General features: G+C 30.3%; 1 protein-coding gene across 1 annotated transcript; it reads left to right on the top strand.

Annotated features, from left to right (window-relative positions):
- Window positions 1-6,960: 6,960 nt before the first annotated feature.
- On the top strand, window positions 6,961-7,698 carry LOC133314479 (uncharacterized). Its single transcript, XM_061515962.1, has one exon. The coding sequence runs from the start codon at window positions 7,024-7,026 to the stop codon at window positions 7,516-7,518; it is 495 nt and encodes a 164-aa protein (XP_061371946.1). The 5' UTR covers window positions 6,961-7,023; the 3' UTR covers window positions 7,519-7,698.
- The last annotated feature ends 3,477 nt before the right edge of the window (window positions 7,699-11,175 follow it).

The following is an 11,175-nucleotide window of genomic DNA, read 5'->3' as shown; positions in this document are numbered from 1 at the left end:
TCACGCCTAGCTTGCCATTCAGCTAGTGATAGATGGCGGGTAGGTAAGGAGGACATGTGGATAGGTGGTTTAGCAGGCGTCAAGGAGGTGGAAGGTGGAGTCGGTTGGGAATTTTGGTGGTTAAGTGGTGTGGTGCGTTGGACCCACGGTTTGAACGATTTCTCGTTGGAGAGCTTTTCCTCGTAGACTTTGGCATAAGCCAGAGCATCATGAATATCATTAGGTCTGTGGACAAGGACTGAGCAGCGAATTGTAGATTTTAAGCCTGCTAAGAAGAGTCCCTTCCTAACAGTGACAGATAATCCAGTAATCTTCCTGGATAATTGCTCAAAAGCGGTATAATACTCAGTGACACTACCTGTTTGTTGGAGCTTAGCAATGGCGACAGAAGGGTCCTCAAATTCTGTTGGACCAAAGCGACGATGTAAGGTCGTGATGAAGGAGTTCCAATCAGGGACTAATCCATCCTGGTCTAGCGACTGAAACCACGATGACGCAGGTGGATCCAGGTTGAACGAAACCACCAGAAGGCGTTCATGGTTAGGGACGTTGTAGAAACGGAAGTAGCGTTCCACCGCAAATAACCAATCAGTGGGTTCACCACTAGCAAATCGAGGAAAATCTAACTTCATTTGTCGTTGACGGTGAGGCTCATATGTGTGGTTAGAGGATGAGTGAGAGGGGCCAGAGCCTAATACTTCTGCGTGTGGATCTGTAAAGGACGGTGAAGAATGTAGGATAGTAAGGATCTCCTGCAACTGTTAGTTAGGAGTATCCATACGTTGGCCCTGAACGTCCATCCTTTGGTTGTGTGACAACTCCATGGTGGAGAAACGACGATCCTGAGCGAGTTCCAGGTTGGAGATTTGGTCTTGCACTGCTTGGCGGGATTGGAGTAGTTCATGGATCTGTTGCGCAACCTCACGTAGACGTGTATTTTTTGCCATTAAAGATCAATGAAAGCACCAGTGTAACCTAGGGGAATCTGAATTGAGAGAGAGATAGAGTAGAGAGAGAAGAAAGAAGGTGAGAGAGAGAGATTTCACATAAAACTTGCCTCGTTCATTCATTCCTCGTGGCTCATATCAGTCACAACTTGGACAGTACATTAATTGGGCTCTTAATAAAAAAAGGAAAACATAACAACGCGAACAATACATTAACTGGACTCTTAATAAAAAGGGAAACATATATTCTTTACTAAAGGAGTTACTGATGAATAATTAGATGGGAAGGGTTCGTTGTTTGCCTTGATCGCTGTCATCATTCCGAGGTTGACAATAGGATCACTTCGCGCCGTTTTTCATGTAATAAGCAATGTTTTCATGTGAGAGGTAGAAATGGAGCAAGGCCTGTTCATGTAAATCAATCCTGTTTCCAAGAATCGTTTTTCTTTTCGTGCTATTGCTAAATCAAACCATTATGAGTGTTTGCATTTGCTTATCTATGCAAAAAGACAAAAAAACACCGTAACTACTACAAATAGATTTTAACCATCAACCAATACACTGGAACTCAAATTCTCTTAAAGAATTGAAAGTATTTCATATTTAAAAAATAAATAAAAATAAAAATTCTCAATTTCCAAGAATCATTTTTCTTTTGTTGGTTTCTTTGTTTGTTTGGTTATCTATGCTTGTTGATTTGCTTCATATGCATGGAATCTGCTTTTGTTTATGGAGGAGATTTGACCTTTGTTGCCTGTTGGGAGATTTAATCGATTAACTTGAAGATTTAATCGATTAAATATTCAAGTCAACTATTTTTGCCAATTTTAACTATTTAATCGATTAAATCTTCAAGTTAATCGATTAAAGAAGGACATATTGATAGATAATTTTGAATAAGAGACAAAATTATTATTAATTAATTAATGAAGGATAAAAAAAGTCAAAAAGCCCACGGACAACACTTATTCATGAAAGTTGAAATACACCACAATTTAAAAATATTATATTTCTTTTTTTAAGTATTAATCAATGATTAATTTTTAATGGCGATTAACAGTCAATATTTACTCATCATTATTGAATTAACAGAAAGACTTACTATAAAAATAATTGAAACAAAATTAAAGTCGACGTATATATATTTGCAAAAAGCATGAAATTGAGGATAATTCTATATATTTTTCTTAATAAATAATAATAATTTTATAAATTTAAAACTTATTCCATAACCAATTTTACTATTAGAGAACGCTAAAATTAGAAAAAAGACATATAAAGTGTTAAAATTTAAGCGCAAAATATTGAAATCCCATAATAACTATATAAATAAAAAGTATATAGTGTTTGTCCTTTCAAATAATATAGAGTTGTGTCATTTTAAATGAAAAAAAAAACACAAGCAATAAAAATTATGGAGATAGAAAATGGATATTTTTTAATTTAAATTTTAAATAAAGAAATATTAATTTATATTTTTTTCACTTAAAATGACACAATCTATATTCTTTTAAGGAAAAATTATTTCTCCAGTGAGCTCAAAACGAGGTCGTTTTGAGTTATAAGATTAAAAATTTATAATGAAAAGACTAATATAATCTTATAATATATTAAAATTCCAAAAATACCTTGTCTCCAAACGACGTCATTTTGGGCTCACCAGAGATAACATATCTCCGTTGACGGGAGAAATCATTTACTCTTTTTTAAAAAGACAAACATTTTGTTTTATGTTTTTTTCTTATTTAAAATGACACAATTCTATATTCTTTAAAATGACAAATATTTTTCTCAAATAAAAAATCAAAAAACTCATTGTCTATAGACATGAGTTCAAACCCACTATTAACAAGTGATATTAGAATTTTTTTTGACTAATGAGTGTTTGGAGATGGTGATTAAAAAAAAAAGACACGTACATTCATCGCAATTTATCCCTTAACCATGAAAGGGACTCGTGCGGCTTCCCTTGAGTTCCGCGCGATTCGGGCATGTACACTTCATGGATAAAAATAGTGCTGCATAATTTTCAGGCAAAGTATAAAAATGAGAAAACGGTAAAGCAAGGAATATAATATAGGACCCAATATATAAATAAGGTAGGAGGTTGTTGTTAGATGAATTCAAACCGTGAGCATGCTTATTCCTGCTCCTCCATTTATTTCTAATAAAGAAAAGGATTCTTAAATTTCTGACTATTTTTTTTTTTAATCAAATTTCTGACTAATTGACTATTATAGTATAGTTTAAAAATAATTACTACAATAATATATTGTAATTTTTTTATCAATGTAATATAATTTAATTACTTTTAAATATGTAAGCATATAAATATAACGCGTGTCACTTACATGATTGATTCTATAATCAAAAGTAATCAAATTATATCACTTTAGTTATTAATTTTCAAATCATATTATTTTTATCATCCTTTAAAACTATGATATATTGATCATTCTCCATAAATTTATTTATAAAATAAATAATATATATTTATCTTTGAATTTTAATAGATTAAGATCTAAAAAATATTTAAATTAAATTTATAGTAAATATTTTTTAAATAATTATTTCAAAAGAATTCCTTTAAAGTTTGAAATTTATTATAAAATATTCTATAGGAATTATTGGATTTACGCGAAAGCAATTTAAGGACCTAGTATATCTATATGTTTATCGAATTATCGTCGTCTCACAAACACGTAGAGCATACCTCTTTGAGCATAGATCTATGAGCGACCTCTTTGTGTGTAAAGTCCCTTCATAAACTGATATCGTCTGCATCACAACACGAATAATCTCCTTGTAATTAGTTGGCGATAGATCTTCTAACTACAAGGAAAAATGTGTTTAGTTTTAGTCTAGTCTTATTTATAACGAATAATCTCTTCAAGATTTTAGGGGAGTAGCTTTTCCTCATTTAGTTTTAGTCTAGTCTTATTTCCTCTTTGTATTACAAAAAAAAAATAAAAAAAAATCACAAAAATACTTGTTATTTATTTCTGGTAATAAAAATCAGCTAATGGTAGTATTAAATACTCCTACATCACTGTTTTAAGGTATTAGTTAACAGAATTAGTATCAAAATATATATTGTTTAAAATTTTATATAAAATTAAGAAAATTATTAAATAAATTTAATACAAAGTATAATTATTTTTTTAATTACCACATAGTGAAATACTCGAAATTTTATCATTTTCAGCTAATTTTATTCAATGAAAATATTTACTTATTTTTGTAGATATTCAATGAAAATATATTAAAAAATAATAAAAAAAAATTATATAAAAGTTTATGAAAAAAGTGTGTCCCATTTTATAGGATATAAAGTTGTGTCATTCGAACTTTGAAGTAAGAGAAAGAGATGGATCATGGGGGAGAGAGAGTGAAAAAAAAAAACTTGGATACCACTTTTTTGTGAGAGTGAAATGACACAAGTTGTATCATTTAAAATGACAGATATTTTCTCAAAATTTATATCTTTTTGATTTCTTAAAACAACGAATAAAACAAAACAAAACAAAACTCATTGTCTAAAATGGTAACTTTTGAAGCGGATATTTTTATAACTGATTTTCTATTTATATAATCCTCAAATGGGTATGTCGATATATAATTAAAAAATATATTTTAATTGACACAATCAAGATTATTTAATAAAGAAAAAAATTAGACTGCAAATGAATGAAAATTAAATCCATATAACATAGGAAACCAAACTAAAAAAACTTAATTCAGTTATCGGTACCAACAAAAAGAAAAAAGAAAAAAGAAAAAACAAAGTTAGGTAAAGATGATGATGTACAGTGATGTAGGTGGGGAGTGTGACAGAGTGAGGTTGCGTATGGATGGATAGCCCCTATTTATTACTTAATTGGTAACCCTGTCCCTCCCTCCCAACTACATTTTCTTGTAGAGCATTCTCATTGCTACCTGTCTCCAACTCAACGCTTCCCCTTTATTATGCCATTAATTTTTCAACTGTACCAATCATTAATTCAATCAAGGTGAATGAGGATATTCGAGGAAATTCAAAGTATGTATTAAACAAAACTACTTAAAAATAAATAGAACAAATAAACAGGTTCGGAATTTATAAGAGATAAATTAAATAAGGACATCATTTTATATTAATATTAGTGTAAGAATAAAAATCTTACACTCGAGTTATTAATCTGACTAGATCTATAATTATGATAAGAAAGTGAGAGAAAAAAATTCTGAAAAAATAGAGAAAGAGTCATGTAATATTAATTAATTGTTAATTCAAAATCAGTAATTGTTAAGATTTTCTAATGATAGATATTTCAGTTTGTGAAAAAAGATGTTTCAAAATAGCAATAACAGTTTTTCAAGCAAAAATTATTCTTGTATTTAAAAATATAAAAAAAGAGAGAGAACATTGAAGGAAACATATTAACGGTCCAATACCCTTATACTTCATCTATATTTATTAGGTATTGCATAATCTTTTTAATCAATCTCTTCTGGAGGAGGGCTGCTGCAACGACTCAGAGTTATTCAATTTTTTTTCTTATTCATTAACGGTCCAATATCCTTATAGTTCATCCATATTTATTAAAATTTATTCAATATTTCTTACACATTGAGTATGTTTGAGTTTTTTCTCTAACTCAATGATCTATTTGTAAGCTAGTGTGAGTTACTGATCATGATTTATTTTTTCAAATACTTAAAATAAAAGTAATAAATAAAAACTGAAGTATTAAATATATTTATGAATCATTTAATTGAAATAAATAAAAGAACTATAATTAGGTTAATTAGTTAAGAAGATTTAGACTTTCTCTTTAATTTAGCAATATGTTTATGAACCGCAATGGGCTAGTGACCATGATTTAATTTACCGAAATACCAAATCTTATTAAGATATGCTTGAAATTCACTTAATCATTAAGGAACAATATTTAATACCGTAAAGTATTAAAATTATCTAATACTTCTTTATTGAGTAATTAAGAAGAATTATAATTGTTCTTTAATTTAATAGTGTATTCATAAACCAACAAAATTTAACCACTTTTTCGTGAATAAGAATAGGAAATGATATATATAATATTGGTAAGATTATATCTTATCACATGTTTGATGTGTACTAGATAAATAATAAGATAATTTTATCTTAGTATTTGAAACGAAGATTATAATATTATGAAATGAAATAAATAGATAAACATATCATTTTATAACAAATTTTTTTGTAATATTTAAAGATTTTTTAAATTACTTTTTTTAACTTATTTATATATTAATTTATATTTTAAGTTATTAAAAAAAAGTAACAACGACAATGGTAATGATAGTAATGGGTATTTAATAACCGACGTCAATTGATCGGTGGCAAGAGCTGACTTTCACATGTATTGGCAAAATTTAAAGGATAATAAAAAATAACTATATTTTTGATGAAAGGGTTTTATCTTATCATATTAATTCTTAATCCAAGTTACCATTACGATAACTTATCTTATTACAAAGATAAGAGTCATCGGAATATACACATTCTGCTGGTTCACAAAACTATGGATAAGAATGGAATATGATAGTGTATTTTATCACATCGTCTCTATCCTAATCACCAAATGAGCTTTAGTATTATGATATAATTTAATTTATTATGGATTTATAATAGTGTTAAATTTTTTCCTAAAATAAGTTTAAAATAGTATTAATTATGCAAAACAAAATATTATATGAAATAATAAAATTATTTATTTAGTTCCGGAACTTTTTATTAACTTTTTAGGGAATTGAAAGAATATTTATTAGATAATTATTAAAATAAAAACATTTAATGCACTGAAATCTCGAAAATTATTTAATATTTTTTTTTTTTACTGCAAGTAATTAATTACAATAAATCAATTAAGAGAAGAATTGAGTGACTTATTATATTAGCAAACCTCAGTGGCATTTGTTGAAGTTTATGGGACAAAGAAGGTCAATTTGATAAATTGAGAACTATATATGAACCCCACCTATCTCTCTTGAAATCTCACAACAAATCAAGAAAAAGAAAAAGAAAAAGCAAAAGCAGATCTCAGAAAAGAAGATGTCTCTAATCACAGAGGATGTCAAAGCCAGAGCAGAGGTGTACCATGGAGATGAACTCTGCCAAGTGAAGTCAAAGGAACTGCTCAAGGAAATAGCTCTACCCAATGGTCTTTTACCTTTGAAAGACATAGAAGAGTGTGGTTATGACAGGGAAGCTGGGTTTGTGTGGCTTAAGCAGAAGAAGAGTTCAACCCACAAGTTTGAAAAGATTGGGAAGCTGGTCTCTTATGCCCCTGAAGTCACTGCATATGTTGAACATGGCAAGATCAAGAAGCTCACTGGTGTGAAGACCAAGGAGCTTTTGCTTTGGATCACACTCTGTGATATCTTTGTGGATAATCCACCCACTGGCAAGATCACTTTCAAAACCCCTTCAGGCCTTTTTAGGACATTCCCAGTTTCTGCTTTTGAAATTGAAGAGAAACCCATCGACTTCAAGGACAATAAGCAAATCAATGATGCAGCTGGTGCTGTGCAAGTCAAAGAGATCTGATTCTGTCTGTGTCTCTCAATTACCAAGAAGCGGTGGCCGTGGCGGTGGCGGTTAGTACTTAATGGTGATTTATAAGTTAATGTTACTCTTAATCAGATTCAGTGCTACATTTAATTAGTATTGAATGTTACTTATGTTTCCGAATTAAAAAGAAATGAATTTACAATATCCATTATTCCTTTTTTTTTTTTCAACGCATCTTTGGATAGAAGGGCAATTTAGATTTCTGAGATCCATGGGCTGTTCGCAGTTTACGGAAGATTGATGTTGAATTTAAATCCGTATTTATTTAACAAGTAAATATTTAGCGTTAATTTCACGCGTGCAAATGTAAAGGAAGTTAAGCGTCTGATTGATTCTGTTTTGATTTTTTTTTAGAATAATTATGGAAATACGTGTTTTGTTTCGGGGATTTCTTTTAGGGGGCGTTTGGTTTAGAATTTTTTTTAGAATAATAGAGAAATGAGATAGATAGAGAAACGATTGGAAATATAGATAAAGTGAGATAGGTAAAAAAATGTAAAAAAAAGTTGTTTGGTGGGGAAAAACTTTATTGGGAAAATTAGGTAACTTTATGAAATCAACAGTGCATTAAAAGCCAGATAACCGGTTTTCCGAAAAATCTCACCTTCAAATTGGGTTTCTAAACGGTGCGGATATATCTATGTTTCTCATAAATCTAGACAAATTGGATAGATGGGTTTTTGGTGAAAAACGTTGAAACAAACATGGTGTTTTTAAAAGCCATACTTGAGAAAGATAAATATCCGCTGAAAAGCTCCCAACCAAACACCACCTTAGGGATCTATTAAAAATCTCATAGTTAATTATCTCATGAGATAAGATAGCGGGGTCCACATTATTTATTTATTTTTGTTTTTTTACAAACAATGGATCTCACTATTTTGTCTCTGTTGCATGAGATAATTATCTCATGTTATGAGATAATTATTTTTCTTTTTTTATTTTAAAAAATAAAAATCAAAACATGAAAAATAATATAATTGTTCTCTAAATTTGATTTAAAAAAAGGTTTTACTAATCTCATGTCATAGAAGATAAATTTGTGGGCTTCACTATCTAAAAAAAAAAAGTGGCACAGTTATCACACGTACTATAAGAATAGTTTTTCCCTTAAAAAAATAGTTATAATTTATAAAATTATTTTTATAAAATAGATCTTATCAAAAGTTTTATTTTTTTATTTTAAAAACCAAAAAATTCTTTTTAAGAATAGTATTCAAACAAGGCCTAACTTTGTCTACCAAAAAAAAAAACAAGGTACTTCAAAGTTTAACCGATCTCGATCCTCTAATGTGAAAAATCACATGATCATGTCATGTGAGAAATTATAACCATACAAAGGTAAATCAATGATAATAAAGGAGAAGAGAAAAAATATATTAAAATAAGTAGTTATAAAATCATAACCGTTGATTTATTTTTGTATGATTGTGATCCTCTCACGTGACCATTTCATATTATTTTTTTTTGACATTAGAGGATCCACAGCCTTTTATATATGCATTAAGTTTTCCGACCAATTCAAAATAATAACATGAAAGAACATGAACGCAGGTGCGAGCAATAGATTGATTGTTGTTTCTCTCTCTCCTCTTTTTCTTCCATCGCTTGCGTTTCAGCTTGTCTAATGGAAAATTTCCCCTAATCTTTTATGCGAGTGAAAGTAAACGGAATTTCGAATTGGTACAACATTTGGTGTTGAGGTGAAACATTGTCTTTTAATTGAAAAAAAAATTAACACTCAAGATTCCAGAATTCTATCAATTTAAACAATTAGTATTTTCAACCTATAATCTTTATATAAAATTAACCTATCAATTGTCATCTACCCAAACCATAGATAAATTTTGTTAGTATATACATTACCACTCGAACTGTATTCACTGGACATGAAAAGAATATGGTGATGTAAAGTTCCGTTTTTGGCCAAAAGAAAGCGTAACAAGTAGAAGTCACATAAAGAACATGAACAACATTCCAGAATTATGAAAGTTTGTAATGTAGGGAGATAAAACAAGCCGGACATTGCGGGTAAAGGAAAGGCTGCCAAACGAACACGATTCAGAAAGCATGTACTGGAAACCTCATAGGATTTCCTAACAGCATCATTTAATTGTAGTGGGTATACTAATTTAAAAGGCATTCACAAACCCAATTTTTTTTTATCACAAGGGCAACCTCTTTCGGCTCCCCTAGCATATGTCCAATATAATGATTTAAATCAAAGCATCATCTGGCAAGATGAGTTCAAGTTTGATTCAAATGGACTAGCAAGTGCTCTAACAAATTTTACTACCACTATTCTCATGATCGGGAGTGAAATTTCGTTCTCATCATATGTTTTCCATTTCGTTCTCTCTCCTTTCTCTCATTCTCAAGATGGTATTAGAGTCTCGTCGTCTCTCACTTTCTCTTGTGGCGTTTCTTAGCACAGGTAGGCTGAGCCTGTTGCATTGTCCACTCTTCAACCCCAATGAGCTCTCGTGTGAGGAGGCGTGTTGAGATATATAGTCCCGTTGTATGTGCAACTAATGTAGAGTTTATAAGGTCTTGGGCACTCTCACCCTTTGAACTAGCTTTTAGAGTGGTGACCTCAAGATTAAGAGTTAGCACTTAAAGGAACCTTTGACATGTTAAAGGAACCCTTTGACAAAACTCTCTCTGTGTGTGTGTGTGTGTGTTTATTATTATTAATAAATCGATTTATAGCTCCCTCCAGCGTTCACAACTTCCATGCCAGGAAAAAGTTTCAACCATAGCATTGCAAAGTCAAGATCTTCAAAACAAGAAATATTTTGAATGCACAATGCTACATGGTTTAGTGAATTTGACGGATACTTTCCTTCGTGCTATACTTATTTAATTCCGACCAAAATGCTAGCACTCATTGATTTTATCAACCATATCTATGAAAAAGACAAAAATGTTAAAATCAAACATTTAATCTACAAAGTCTACCAATAACAGCATTAACGAATAACCGAAAAATAGTCACCCCTTTTGTATTTGAAACCATTATCTCAGCATCCATCGTTAGTTTCAAAGGAAAGACAATTTACATGTAAAGGCATTCCGTAGAAATAGGTACATTTTTAATGCAGCTAACATAAATAGCAGACAATACCTACCTATAAATTTCTCCAAACAAAGACGAGGACGCAGACCTAAAGCTAAAAGTCGTTGAGGCATATTAAATTTGGTAGCGACAAAAATTCTAGACCATAAACACAAGTTGCCAAACATGTAAATCCACCCTGATAATTTTTATTAATTGACTTATAGGTTGATAATTATCATTCCAATATGATATTATAAAGGTGAATTTTTTTCCATGGGAAACCGTAGATTTTATTTTAAAATATCCATATATTATATATTATGAGAATATTCGATTAATGTAATAAAAACATCACACATGATAACAAACCAATAGTAGTTTCTGAAAAAAGGAGAGACAGATAGAAAAGAAAAAAAATTCCTTTTGCTATGAACAAGAATGGTCCTCCCTGCATAGTGTTGCCATGGCCTGATGTAGCCTTAACTGGATCTGGGTGTGGTGAAATTCCATTTCGTGAAGTATATATACCTTAAGTTGTCAAAACCAACTGTAATTCCAAGAAATGAGTAATACTG

This window comes from Gastrolobium bilobum, unplaced genomic scaffold, assembly GCF_033153095.1.
Source record: "Gastrolobium bilobum isolate Gb01-03AN ecotype WA unplaced genomic scaffold, APGP_CSIRO_Gbil_v1 utg1951, whole genome shotgun sequence".
Taxonomy (NCBI): Eukaryota; Viridiplantae; Streptophyta; class Magnoliopsida; order Fabales; family Fabaceae; genus Gastrolobium; species Gastrolobium bilobum.
Note: the sequence above shows the minus strand (reverse complement) of the source record. Positions and strands in the feature narration are given on the sequence as shown.